A 14674-nucleotide genomic window follows, 5' to 3' on the forward strand; every position below is an offset into this window, starting at 1 on the left:
CATCAATCGATCTAAAAATGCTTTTATCAAATTTACAGGCTTGGCCTTTTATGCCACTGTTTATATTTTAATTATCACTTATTTAAAGATTGAGTACCAAAGAGGGTGGGAACCGGAATTTAGTATTTACAGCACAGCCCGGTAGGTACATCTGAAGAACTGGCTGGCCTTCCTTGCCAAAGAATACCCTTGGGGTCTGATTCCTTTTTTGTGGGAGGCCCCTCCCCACCCCAGGTGTCACTTGCAATGCGTTTGGGGACTGGTCACCACAGAAGATACAAAGAGGGGTTGTGATCAGAGCGGTCTCTGCCAGTGCAGGGAGTGGAGGTCACTAGAGAGAGCCCAGTGGCACACCCTGGTCTCAGGCTGCCTTCATAGCCAAAGGCATGCTTTGGGTCTTCAGGCCCCTCACTGTGACGAGCAGGCAAAACCTGAAGAATTTCATTTATAGACAAGCCTGGCAGTTGCTCCAGTGGTTTCATCACAGCACAATGTTTGAAAAAAAAAAAAAAATCTATACAGACAAAAGGAGGGAGCCACGCAAACGACAGCAACCAGGGAAAGGCCGCCGAGACTTCATCAGTAGAGCCTGGCAGCATCTTGGAGGATAAGCACAAGCACAGACTTTTTGTGTAAGAGACAAATTCCTATATTAATTTGTGAACAGCTAATTTTTGTAAACAAAAATAATTCAGCCAGCAAATGTACTTGCTTTGAGGCCAGAGGAAGAGGCCAGTATAAAGGGATGAGAAGAATAAGTCTGAGAATATTAAAGTAAACTGACTGGTGTGCTGCTGTCAACGAACACAATTCTGAAAGAAAACTTAGTCTGATATCCAAACAGGAAGGGCAGAGCAGGCTAGCTCTAGCAGAAGAGGGGGCCCAGGGTTCTCAGAAAGAAGCAGCCTGCCCTTTCCTTTGCTGGTCTGGAATAAAGTGTCTAACAGCAGCTTTCAAGTTCTAGTGGGAGAAATAAAAATGAAACTGGGCCATCTGACATTACCATACACACAGGTCTCTTCTAACTGTGTACTTACAACGTATTTAGAAATAAAACATCACAGCCTTCTCTGTACACCAGGTCAACACTTGCTAGTTGCACTGAAGTATTAGAGTAGTTACCAGCGTAAAGTACAGTAAGTATGTATCACATAAAATGCTGAACCAACATTTTCTGGGGCCATTTCTCTATATACAAAAATGTAAAAGCATATTAGAAAAACTTAGAATCAAATAAGCTGGTAGTGTTAGAGTTTTAAAGCATTCCCTCCCTCCCCACCATTGTCCAAAAGAGAAATCAGGGGAAAAAAAGACAAAAATCAGAATATGAGCAGGCTGTATAATTCCTTACCTGGCAGTAGAAAGAAAAAGTTGAATATCAAAATTAGATACAAAATACAAATGTATGACATTCAAAACACCATGGGAGGAAGTAGTAAACAAGTTATACCAGGACACAGCATGGTTTATTTTCCACTATTAAACATATAAACAAAACTAAGAGTAAGAAAACAAGAAACAGATAATGTAGCAAAAATGTATTTCTCTCCAACAGGATTGGCCATGATTCTTCAAAATGTATCCTCAACAGAGACAAAAATGGAAGAAAAGTTTATATAGAGTTATTTTAAAGGATGATCTAGATTTTAATTTTCTTTCGAGCAGGGTTTACCACTTTCTATTCATGTTTTAGGTTTTATTTTTAAAGACTAAATTTCTACAAATAGTATTTCCTGGGGATTAAAAGTAGAAATAAAACCCAACCAAAAGCAAAAACAAAACTTTGTGGGGGGTGGGGTGGGGGCAGGGCAGTGTCGGGGGGAGGTAAAAATTATACTCACTTTTCCATCTGAGTTTGAACAGAAAGGATGGGCTTTACCTCACTTTTTTTGGTCAGCGATTTGAAATCCATCAACTATAATTTTTACATATAGTTTGTGTTAAAGAAAAGTTAAACAACTTCCACGAACAGTAAAAGCTGTTCTTATAAGGGAAAGTAAAACATGCATCAAAAAACCAGAATAGAACCCCAGAACCCTACTGGGAGGGATGTTTGTTGCCAATGCCCAAAGCCTCACTTACTAAACATTTCTCTCGTTTGACAATTTTCAAGTGATTTAGGGAACAGAAGACTCCATCAGAATGTGAAACTGGATATGAATAGTAAAGTAGAAGACTGGAGTTGTATTTACAAAGGAAAGGCATATATATGTGCATAGCACCAGATTTTTCAAGTAAGCAAGTTCAGCATCAAACTAATCCGAATCAAAATTTCACATTTGTAAACTCTCCCAATTACTTCCCCAGTCAAAAGCTGTGAAATGTGTCAGCTTGATGCTATTCACTAATGGTGTGAATGCAAAAGGTAGTTTTTCTGCAGCTAAATTGATTCGAAGTCTCAGATATCCCCAGTACAAGTGTGCTGGACTCCACTGGCTTTCCAGACCAAATTTGGAACCATCCATTTTTTCCTCTTTGAAAGTGTCTAGAGAATTCCTTCATTCATGACAATGTGTGCAACCATGCACACACACATACTGATAATCTATACATAATTCTAATAGTCAAAGAATACTTTTTATCGGAAATTACCCAAAGAAAGTGGTTTTTGCAATAATGGAACTAAAAATATTTTTTTAGAGTCTCTTTAATACCATTGGTGCTTAAACATTCTATTTATTGTCTGATTTCTGGATATTTCTGAATTTTAGATTCCATAGACTTCAGATTCTGAAGGCTTATTGAAAAAGCCAAGTTCCTCAATATGGGAAATTCTATCTGGCTATACTTTGAGGGTTATTATTTTTCTACTTTTGAAAAAATATTTTGAATATTTTTATATATATGTATATATATTTATAATATTAACAGAATACTCCAATATGTCATATTCCAGATAAATATGACACAATCTACATCATCCCCAATATTTTAGATATTAAAATAAGGGTAAAATTTAGAATAAGTTGTCTGACATATTTCCCAGCGTAAGTGTTCATGTAGCATATTAAAATTTAAATTGATATTTGGTTTTGTAAGCGCTCCCTGTGTACTGTATGCATCTGTTAGTGATAGAGAAAATTTTCAAATCATGGTATATTGAACCTGATTTGGCAGAAGCAGACTTGGAACCTCTCCGGCTCTCCTTCCACAAGGCTCAATAAGTCAGTCTGGGCAGTGCACACCCTAGCTTTCATTTACTCACTGCGGTCAGGCTTAGCTGTACTAACATGCAATCCTAGCATAACACTGACATTTCTGAATCATTCCTCCAGGTAATAAAAAATATAGATAGATAATAGATAGATATACATATAGAGATCCGCAGCTGTACTAATTACGTCAAATAGCAGCAGACAAGGAAAATAAGCACTTAATTGCTCGCTTCATAAGTTTAAGTTCATTTTGTTTGCTATATTAAGTTTAAAAATTAAAAAAATATCAACTTACTATAAACAATTTAAAATATGTATAATACAACTTCATGGTCAAAACATTTGAATAATCTATGAAAACAGGAAATACTTTGATCTTACATTTGTTTAAGTTCCATACGTGATTTTTCAACGTGTCTTCCAAAAGAAACCATGAAACGGTTATCTGATTTTGAGAAGTAATTTTGTTCAGGGATTTCCTCGTCACAAAAATACTTAATCACTTATTATAGGAGAAGTAAAGAAAAAAAAAAGAAATGGGAAACAAAATGGCTTTCTCCTCACTTGTCACTCTTCTCTTTTGAAAACATTCTGTACATAAGCTATCTGGACTTTCTGAACCATTTACAAATGCACTTTCAAAAATTGAAGAAAAAGAGTTTAGAGTCCTCAAATGTTATTTTATACATGGACTATACAATACATATTGAAAGTATACACACACGTGCATGTCTTAAAGATAAGGTTCTCCAAAGGTTTTTCGACATTCCATCACCCCCGTACTTGGCGGTCTGTCACAGTTGTGTGTACTCTTGACTTGACTAGGTGTGAGGCGATCATATGCCATCTTGTATTCTTTATCAAATGCATCTGCAAAAATTCATAAGGAAATAAGGGCATTCAGCAATTTATACTCAATACTAACAACAATCAAGTTTTTGTAATATTACAGAACTATAAAATTGGAGGCCAAGAAGGAATCCCTAGGTCATTTCTGCCAACTAAAGGACTACAGAAGCTTAAATAGGGACCGTAGAGTCCTTAGGATTTTATTTTTATTTTTTTAAAAAGAACATTTTAATTTTTTATTTTTAATTTTTTAAAGATTTTATTTATTTGACAGAGAGAGAGAGAGAGAGCGCTAGCGAGCGCACAAGTGGAGGGGAGAGACAGAGGGAGAGGAAGAAGCAGACTTGCTGCTGAACAGGGAGGGAGCTGGATGTGGAACTCGATTCCGGGACCCTGGAATCATGACCTGAGCTGAAAGCAGACACTTAACCAACTTAGCCACCCAGGCACCCCAGGCCTTAGCATTCTAGAGTCAGATTACACAGACCAATGAAATTTCAAGTTTTAAGATGCCTTCTTTTTAAGATTCTTTACCAAATTTAAAAATTGTGGTAAAATACATATAAAATTTAGCATCTTAACAATTTTTACAGGTTGGTGGAATTACAAACCTTCATAATGTACAACCATCACCACCATCCATCTCCATAACTCTTTTCCTCCTGTAAAACTGAAACCTTATATCCATTAAAGGATAATTCTCCATTCTCCCCTCCCCACCCTGTCAATTACCATTCTACTTCTGTCTCTACGATTTTGACTACTCTAATAACTGTATGATTGTCTTTTTGTGACTGGCTTATTTCATTTAACATCATGCCCTCAAGGTTCATTCATGTTGTCGTATGTGCCAGAAGTTCCTTCTTTTTTTAAAGGCTGTATAATATTCCATTGTATGTATAGACCACATTTTATGCTTACTCATTCATCCTTCAATGAACACAGGAATTGTTTCTACATTTTAGCTATTATGAATAATGTTGTTATGAACATGGATGTACAAATATCTCTTACAGATCCTGCTTTTAATTCTCTGGGGTATATAGCCAGAAATGTAATTGCTGGATGATATGAAAATTCTATTTTTAATTTTTTAAGGGAGTCCATTGAGTATGGTGTTAATTTGGGTTTTTTTTTCATAAATGCTCTTTATCAAATTAAGGATATTCCCTTCTATTCCTAGTTTGTTGATTTTGCTAAATGCTTTTTCTGAATCTTCTGAGGTATGTGTTGTCTTTTTCTTTTTTAAGATTATATTTTTAAGTAATCTTTACACCCAACGTGGGGCTTGAACTCACAACCCTGAAATCAAGAATCGCATGCTCTGAGTGAGCCAGCCAGGTACCCCAGAGATACGTGTGTCTTTTATTCTATTAATATGAAATATTGTGGTGACTGAGTTTTGCACATTGAACCAACATTACATTCCTGGGATAAATACCAGTTGGTCGTGGAATATAAACTTCCTAAACATTGCTGGATTTGGTTTGCTAGCATTGTGTTGAGAACTGTCAATAAGGGATATTGCTCTGTAGTTTTCCTTTCTTGTGACATCTTTGGTAATACTGGCTTCATAGAATGAGTTAGGAGGTGCTCCTTTTTCTTCTACTTTTGTAAGAGTTTATGAAGGATTAACGTTTTAGTTCAGGCTGCTACAACAGAATACCAGAGCCTGGGTGGTTTAAATGATGAACATTTATTTCTCACAGCTCTTGAGGCTGGAACATCCAAGATCAAGGCCATGGTAGCATATCTGGTGTCTGATGAGAGCACTCTTTCTGGTTTTCAGATAGTTCTCTTCTCCCTCTATCCTTATATGGCAGAGAAAGAGAGATGGCTCTCTCTATTAATCCCATTTTGGGGGGCTCCAACCAAATGATGTTATTGCTTCCCAAGGGCCTACTTCCAGATGCCATTACATTAGGGCTACACATGAGATAGGGCACAAACATGAAGTCCATCACAATTAGTGTTAACCTTTCTTTAAACGTTTGACAGAATTCACCATCTGGTCCTGGGTTTTTCTTTCTGGGGAGCTTTCTTTTTTTTTTTTTAAAGATTTTATTTATTTATTTGACAGAGAGAAATCACAAGTAGATGGAGAGGCAGGCAGAGAGAGAGAGAGAGAGAGAGAGAGAGAGGGAGAGGGAAGCAGGCTCCCTGCTGAGCAGAGAGCCCGATGCGGGACTCGATCCCAGGACCCTGAGATCATGACCTGAGCTGAAGGCAGCGGCTTAACCCACTGAGCCACCCAGGCGCCCTCTGGGGAGCTTTCTGATTACCAATTCAATCTATTGTTACAGCTCTGTTAAGGTTTTCTATTCTAGAGTCAGTTTTGTAGTTTATGTCTTTGCAGGAATTTGCCTATCTCTTCTGGGTTATTGAATTTATTGGCATATGATTATTTATTATACTACCTTATAATTCTTTTTGTTAATGGAAGGGCAGTAGGAATATCCCCTCTTTCATTCCTGACTTCATTAATTTGAGTCTTCTCTCTTTTTCTCTTAGTCTAAATGAAGATCAATTTTATCAATCTTTTCAAAGAACCAACTTTGATTCTGATGAGTTTCTCTATCTTTAAAAATAGTTTTCCCTATTTTTCTCTATTTCATTTATTTCAGCTGTAATATTTATTATTTCTTTTCTTCTGCTTGCTTTGGGTTCAGTTTGCTCTTCTTTTTCCGTTTCATCAGGTAGAAGGTTACATAGGTATCTATATAAGTTCCTACAGGATTAATTTTTCAGTCGAACATTAAAATCATTAGGCAAGTTTCTTATTTTTAATAGTTTCTAGTGTTTCACAACCATTACAGTTAAAAAACAAATATTCAGGGCCTCTGGGTAGCTGAATTGGTTTAAGCATCTGACTCTTGATTTTGGCTCAGGTCATGACCTCAGGGCCACGAGACTCAGCCCCAATTCCATCTCTGCATTGGGTGTGGAGCCTGCTTAAGAGTCTCTCTCCCTCCCTCTGCCCTGGCCCCAATCCATGCACAGGCACGTGCACTCTCTCTAAAAAAACAAAAAACCAAAAAAACACCAAAAAAAAACCTCGAAAAAAGAAAAACCCCAAAACCAAAAAAAGCACAAACATTTACAACATTCTGCTCAAAGCCCTCTGGTTGCAATTTGAACCCATTCATTGTTTTCCGCTTTTTAATAGAAAGGACAGCTCAACACATTCATACAGTATTTATTTACAAACAAAATTACAGGTTAAACACACTTATGCTTCCATTAGCCTTCTCTATCAAATAGTCCTTAATTCTAAGTAAGTTTTACCTTTCTTACTGGAACTTGTCCAGACTTTTCCACCTTTATTTCAACTAGGAAATCTATGGCTTAATGTAACTTCTGAGTACAATGTTCCTTGGTTATATTTCTCTGGGCCATATATATATATATATATATATATTTTTTTTTTTTTTTTAAAGATTTTATTTATTTATTTGACAGACGGAGATCACAAGCAGGCAGAAAGGCAGGCAGAGAGAGAGGAGGAAGCAGGCTCCCTGCTGAGCAGAGAGCCCGATACGGGGCTCGATCCCAGGACTCTGAGATCATGACCCGAGCCGAAGGCAGTGGCCCAACCCACTGGGCCACCCAGGTGCCCTATATATATTTTTTCAAACAAAGATACCAAACACACATCTCTACTAGGCTCAGATTTATAGCTAAAAATTTTAAAAGCCATTTTAGTGTAAGGCCAATTTCCAGTTCCTAACTCTTAAATGAGCAGATTTATTTTCTTCCTAACCAAATCAGTCTCTTTTTCCTTTTTTTTTTTTTTTTAAAATTTTTAGTTTATCTACTTATTTTTTAGTAATCTCTACATCCAATGTGGGGGCTTGAACTCATGACCCCGAAGATCAAATGTCACATGCTCTTCTCACCCAGCCAGCCAGGAGTCCCTCTTTGTTCTTTAAATGTTAGTTTTGTTTAAAATATCACACCTAAGCCACCACCCGGTTTCATTTGTTTTACTGCATTAGCTTCTTAATTGTCCTTTTCACTATCCACTGGGTTCCTACCCAATTTATTCTCAATAGATTAGAAATCCTGATAAAACATATATTCCATCATGTCTCTCTCCTGCTTAAGAATCCCCCAGATGGGAACACCTGGGTGGCTCAGTGTGTTAAAGCCTCTGCCTTTGGCTAAAATCATGATCCTGGGATGGAGGCCCGCACTGGGAATCTCTGCTCAGCGGGGAGCCTGTCTCCCAGTCCCCCTCTGCCTGCCTCTCTGCCTACTTGTGTTCTCTGTCAAATAAAAAAAATCTTAAAAAAAAAAAAAAAAAAGAATCCCTCAGATGTTTCCCACTGCACTGAGGTTTCCATCCAAAAAACCTGGCAGCACCTGTTAGATGGTATGATTTACTCCCTGCCTGTTTCTCTGGGGCCCATTTCACTCCACACTCCACTTTTTCCTCTTTGAATCCTGTCTTCCCTGGCCTTTCAGTTACTCAAAAATGCTAGACTCTTCACTTCAGGGTCTTCTTGCAAACTTCAAAGATTGTTTGTTTTCTCCCCCACTCATATTCTGGCTAAATTCTCAACTTAGTGCCATTTCCTCTGAAGCCTTCCTTATTTTTAAACTTCTCTGGCCCTGAGGTCCCTTAGACTTTGTTCCCAGACACATTCTCCACTCTCTCTCCTGGTCACAATGCACTTTAAGTACTTCCTCCCTATAGTCTGGTCTGCCTCTCAGCAGAAGCCTCCAGAAATAAACCTTTTAACATCCAGGTTCTCCCTCCATCAGTCCATCCTAATTCCAATTATTTACTCATTTATATTTGTTTTCAAGTTGCTTCCCCCTCCCCTTCCTATTACTGTTCTAGTCTCCAATCCTTCTTGGTTTCTATTTTTTTTAATTTTAATTTTAATTTTTTTGATAAATATATATTTTTTCCCCAGGGGTACAGGTCTGTGAATCGCCAGATTTACCACACTTCATAGCACTCACCATAGCATATACCCTCCCCAATGTCCATAACCCCACCCCTCTTCTCCCAATCCCCCTCCCCCCAGCACCCTCAGTTTGTTTTGTGACATTAGGAGTCACTTATGGTTTGTCTCCCTCCCAATCCCATCTTGTTTCATTTATTCTTCTCCTACCCCTTTAACCCCACATGTTGCATCTCCAACATCACCAAAGGCAAGGGAAGCAAGGGCAAAAATGAACTACTGGGATTTTGTCAAGATCAAAAGCTTTTGCACAGCAAAGGAAACAGTTAACAAAACCAAAAGACAACTAACAGAATGGCAGAAGATATTTGCAAACGACATATCAGATAAAGGGCTAGTGTCCAAAATCTATAAAGAACTTAGCAAACTCAATACCCAAAGAAAAAATAATCCAATCAAGAAATGGGCAGAAAACAAGAACAGACATTTCTGCAAAGAAGACATCCAGATGGCCAACAGACACATGAAAAAGTGCTCCATATCACTCGGCATCAGGGAAATACAAATCAAAACCACAATGAGATATCACCTCACACCAGTCAGAACGGCTAAAATTAACAAGTCAGGAAATGACAGATGCTGGCGAGGATGCGGAGAAAGGGGAACCCTCCTACACTGTTGGTGGGAATGCAAGCTGGTGCAACCACTCTGGAAAACAGCATGGAGGTTCCTCAAACTGTTGAAAATAGAACTACCCTACAACCCAGCAATTGCACTACTGGGTATTTACCCTAAAGATACAAATGTAGTGATCCAAAGGGGCATGTGCACCTGAATGTTTATAGCAGCAATGTGTACAATAGCTAAACTATGGAAAGAACCTAGATGTCCATCAACAGATGATAAAGAAGATGTGGTATATATACACAATGGAATACATGCAGCCATCAAAAGAAATGAAATCTTGCCTTCTTGGGTTTCTAAATTCTCCCTGGGCATCAACTCTGGGGCTACACAGAAAGTGATAGTTTTCTGAGGGCAGCCAACATATACAGACTGTCCAGAGCTTTGCACCCAGAGAAGACCAAAAAGGACAGGTCCTAAGAACTCAGATGTTTCCAGAAACCTTCAAAGAATTGGCAAAGGAAGTTACTATCAGGTCTGTCTTCAAAAAGTCAGAGGAAAAGGGCTCTCAGACTCATGAAATGGCAAACTCTAAGGTATCAGTAAATAGTACCTATATAATAATCTCCAAGCAGTTCTAATAGAGGAGGAGTAAAATTTTGCATGGGAATTAGGGTCAAGAAAGAAGTGTATTTGTAAATTTGGCTCTGGTTGGGGAAGGGGTGCAAGGATGAGGAAATTCACAGCAACACTCAGGGGGCATGTGATGCTTGTTTCGGCTAGAGCAAAGTGAATGACAGATTGCTGAGATAAAAGAAAACCCTTTTATACTTTCCCTCTCTCACCATTATTTTAGGGGGTCAGGACATTATTTTATTTTTTAAAAGATTTTTATTTATTTGAGAGAGAGAGAGAGAGAGAGCATGAGAGGGGAGAAGGTCAGAGGGAGAAGCAGACTCCGCATGGAGCTGGGAGCCCAATGCGGGACTCAATCCTGGGACTTTGGGATTATGACCTGAGACAAAGGCAGTCACTTAATCATCCGAACAATCCAGGCACCCAGGACATTTATTCTAAAGTTTAACTAAATTTGACTTTTCTGTAAAATGTGCTCAGAAAAGGTTAACCGTTTTAGATAATGAGTACATAAAAAATACTATCCCTTACCTAGTAGTTCCATTCTGTAAGATGCTTGCCATCTCACATATCATTGCTTCTGGATTCTATAAGCTCTCTTTTGGCATCAAGACTGACAAGTCCCAGTGACACAGGTCACTATTGGTCAGAAGGCACCTGATACCCCTTGAGATTCCCAGTTAGGGATGGCTGCTCTAAGCCCTCTAATTCCCTCACTAACTCTTACTCTTTCCCACGTGCTAATGAACTTGTTGGGAAGCCAGCACCACAGGGACTGCCCTTGTTCTCTATTCATGTTCCATATGGTCTGGTTGAGCGACTTGTAACAGGGCACATAAGCTTATTACATACTGTCATCATTGTGAGGGGCGCCTGGGTCGGTTGAGGGTCTGACTCTCTCTGTTTCAGCTCAGGTCATGAGCTCAGGTCCTGGGATCAAGCCCTGTGTCCCGTTTTAAGCTCAGTTGGGAATCTATTTCCCTCCCTCTCCCTCTGCCCCTCTGTGAGATTTCTTTCTTTCAAATAAGTAAATAAATCTTTAAAAATCTAAAAAAAAAGAAAGAAAGAAAGAAAGAAAGAAAAGCCAACCAAAGTGTTGACTAGCGCTAAATAACCAGATATGTTTTTGTTAAGACAGTATACAATCACCTAAAAACTATGGCTGATTACATATTCTCTAACTGGGAGTGGGTTTACTTAAGCAGGGCACCCACATTAGGTACCACTCAACGTCAGAGGACTTAAATATGTATCATTGTCACTTTCATCAACTTATTTACATTATAAATTTTCAGACAAAATGCCTAAACTCTGCTCCAATCTCTCAATGTCTAACAGCCACCCCTTTCTTCTTTCCTTTCTATCAGGGGCTATTCCTGCCCTTTCCTGAGACTTAGAAGTGGCAACTTAAACGGAGCCCAGCACAATCACTGGGAGAAGAAGATGACCAATTAAAATAGTCTGGGGTCTCTTGAAATAGATAGCTACCTTACATCCCTTCTGAAATGACAGCAGTCCCTAACTCATAGGACTTTCGGGAGAATTACAGGAGATAATACTTGGGAAATACTTGCTACAGTGTCAGACACACAGTAGGCTTCAAAAAATGTTAGCTTTTATCATTTATCATTACTATTACTAATATGACCAAAGTATCTATTACATTAAATTAAAAAAACCAAAGAAAGAATTCTTCTAATACATTACTATAATATTAAAATAATAATAAATAATATTAAAATAATACTAAAGACTACCGATACAAAAATACTTTGAAAATAATACCATGACATATAAACATTACATGTTAGATATTACAGTAGATTACCTATATCAATGTTTTCTCTTCCCAGGGCTACAAGCGAGAGAAATAGTATTTCTCTATACAAACTCCTAGGGGGGGAAAGGAGTGGAGAAGATATTACTATTCATATAATCTCTATATTCTGTACAAAAATACTGATGCTAATAAAAGCATGAAGTAATCAAACAAATTACTAAGCCAATAATATGCATCTGCTTAGAGGAACAATATATTCATTTAAGACAGACTTACCTCTGTCTTTTAAAATGAGGACATTTATTTAATGTCTCTAAAATTTGACTCATTGGTCCATAAACATCATTCATTTTAATGCTCTTTACCATATTTTTCAATAGTTCCTGGTTAAATGAATTATCACCTTTTTGCAATAAATGGACCATTGGATACTTTTGGGCTGTGAAAGAACAAAAGAACAGATGAAGGGAAATGTTCTATGTATAAAGGACAAAAAATTAAGCAGCAACTGATAGTCATTCAAGAAGTTACAAAGCACTAAAAGCAAATTAAGGGCAATAGATAAAGGAACAGAAATCTAAGAATGAGAAAGGAAAAAAGGGAAAAAAATAAGACACATAATGATGAAAACAGACTTAAAGTTTTCTGTGGCCTCAAACAGACAAAAACTAAAAATGCAGTTTTCCTTAAGACAGCCCGTGGAGGAAATTCTCAATCAGCAGCCTGGGATGGGAACAAACAAATATGTAAAAAGAAGAAACCAGGATAAGCAATGGGCTAAAAGCGAACTCCACAAAACATAACCCTCTCCAGCACATACACAGTACCACTCAAACAAAGCAAAACAAAAAACCCCCCACAAAAAACCCCTTGGCCTCCATGGAAGATTGCACTAAAAACATCAAACTTAACACTCACTCTCAAACAAAAGAGTACGATTTTGACCTGTAAGACAAAAAGTAGTAAAGTAAAATAGAAGTTAGTTATACATGAGTTTACTATTGCTAAATAAAGCAAGCAGAGATTACTCTTACACACATGAAGTCAGCATTCTATGAGAGCACTCACTGTGGGCATTCCAGAGGATGTACAAGGGTTGTCCCGGATCTTGATGTAATTTCATATTGTCCCATAACATTTGTATTAAAACATATTTACTATCCTCAGACATACAGTGGCGAGGAATCTGTGTTAAAGAACAAAGAGATATTCATTAATGATCCTTACCTGATAAGATTTTGTAAATATCTTATAAAGATCCTTATAAATATATTTTTAGGATATATGTGTACAAGAGAAAAAGGAGAACAAGAGAACAGGAGAAGAACAGAAGACTGGTTTGTATGCATTTTATCTATACTGAAGGAAGATGGGCTGAATTGAGAAGCTAATGATCTCTGAAGTAGATTTTTTTTTTAAAGATTTTATTCATTTATTTGAAAGAGAGAGAGAGCACAAGCAGGCGGAATGCCAGAGGGAGAGGGAGAAGCAGACTCCCTGTGTGCAGAGCAGAGAGCTCGATGCAGGGGTCAGTCCCAGGACCCTGGGATCATAACCCAAGCTGAAGGCAGACACGTAACCACCAACTGAGCCACCCAGGTGCCCCCTCTGAAGTAGCAGGTTTAATCAACACTTAGATCAGCAAAAAGGGCACCATAAATCCAGGAGCCTCATTCTACATCAGACCAAGACCCTACCCTAGATAACTCACTGAGTTAACCTCTTGGTCAAACATTGGTCATGTGCAGAAAATCCCAAACTGCATGCACAATCACAGACATGAGTACAAGTAGGCACAAAAAGTTCCTGAACTTGGAGATGTTGCAATTTAGTGGTGGTTATACATATGAAGAAATAAACACTTTTATAGAACAATGGATCACAAATACAAGTAAACATAATAACCTATCTAGATGTTAAGCAAAAACTCAGAGAAAAGGACTGAGGAGAATGGTAGCACATGACTGAGCTAGGAATTATAGACATCCTCCTAAAAATGTGTAAGTCTTGTTTTGAAAGAGGTATGAGACATGAGTGGGGCCAAAGCACAAACTCTTCTCATTAAAGTCATTGACAGTTTCTTCTTGAGATTATAACCAAAACACAGCCCATTTTGTGTCAATTTTACAAGAAGGCTACAAAACATGATTTTATCTTACTGCTAGGCTGTAAGAAGAAAAACTATCTGTAAGTGCAAAGAAAATAATTTTATTGATCTAATGATTCAGATGGTTATTTTAAAAACCTAGCATAAAAATTACTTTTTTGTCATTTAGAATATGCAAATATTACAATGGTGACAGTAGCATTGCCTTTTAGTTAATTTTTATTTTCATACCTTTGAATACTTGTTACAATGCTCGGAAGAAAGAATCAGTCCAGGTAAGTTACTGGGTAAGTCAAGACGTCTAAAATACCACACCAGGTTCCAAAACACGATTGGATGGTGGTCCACAAAGTCTGCCACTGTTATTGCATGGTCGCCTTCATTTTCCAGTAAGCTTTCAAGCTCCTTCCACACCACTAAAGGACTAAGATATGGAACAGTGATAGGATCTGGACTGGGGAGGTGCCACTCTAATCCTAAAGAATCCTGTTGAATAAATAAAAAAAAATAAATGAAAAATACAAGATTGATTATACTAAATCAATTTTTTAAATTCCTGTCAATGATTTCCATATAAATAGAAAATACTAGAATTGTATCATGGCCCTAGAAA

The 14674-nt window shown here is 37.7% G+C and overlaps 1 protein-coding gene across 7 annotated transcripts in view; it reads right to left on the reverse strand.

Annotated features, from left to right (window-relative positions):
• Positions 1 to 1447: 1447 nt before the first annotated feature.
• The window catches only part of DENND4A (DENN domain containing 4A), a 129888-nt gene continuing 116661 nt past the window's right edge, over positions 1448 to 14674 (reverse strand). For 4 of the 7 annotated variants that reach the window (XM_044232001.1, XM_044232005.1, XM_044232002.1 and 1 more), the window contains 6 exons: positions 14293 to 14547; positions 13023 to 13140; positions 12873 to 12899; positions 12231 to 12393; positions 12003 to 12067; positions 1448 to 4025 (listed from right to left, as the gene is read on the reverse strand). In XM_044232001.1, the coding sequence (XP_044087936.1) occupies positions 3889 to 4025; positions 12003 to 12067; positions 12231 to 12393; positions 12873 to 12899; positions 13023 to 13140; positions 14293 to 14547 (765 nt within the window). In that variant the 3' untranslated portion in view covers positions 1448 to 3888. The remainder of the gene's footprint in view (positions 4026 to 12002; positions 12068 to 12230; positions 12394 to 12872; positions 12900 to 13022; positions 13141 to 14292; positions 14548 to 14674) is intronic. The other 3 variants (XM_044232006.1, XM_044232004.1, XM_044232003.1) reach the window with 1 other exon arrangement.

The sequence above is a fragment of the Neovison vison genome, chromosome 13 (genome assembly GCF_020171115.1).
Source record: "Neovison vison isolate M4711 chromosome 13, ASM_NN_V1, whole genome shotgun sequence".
NCBI lineage: Eukaryota > Metazoa > Chordata > Mammalia > Carnivora > Mustelidae > Neogale > Neogale vison.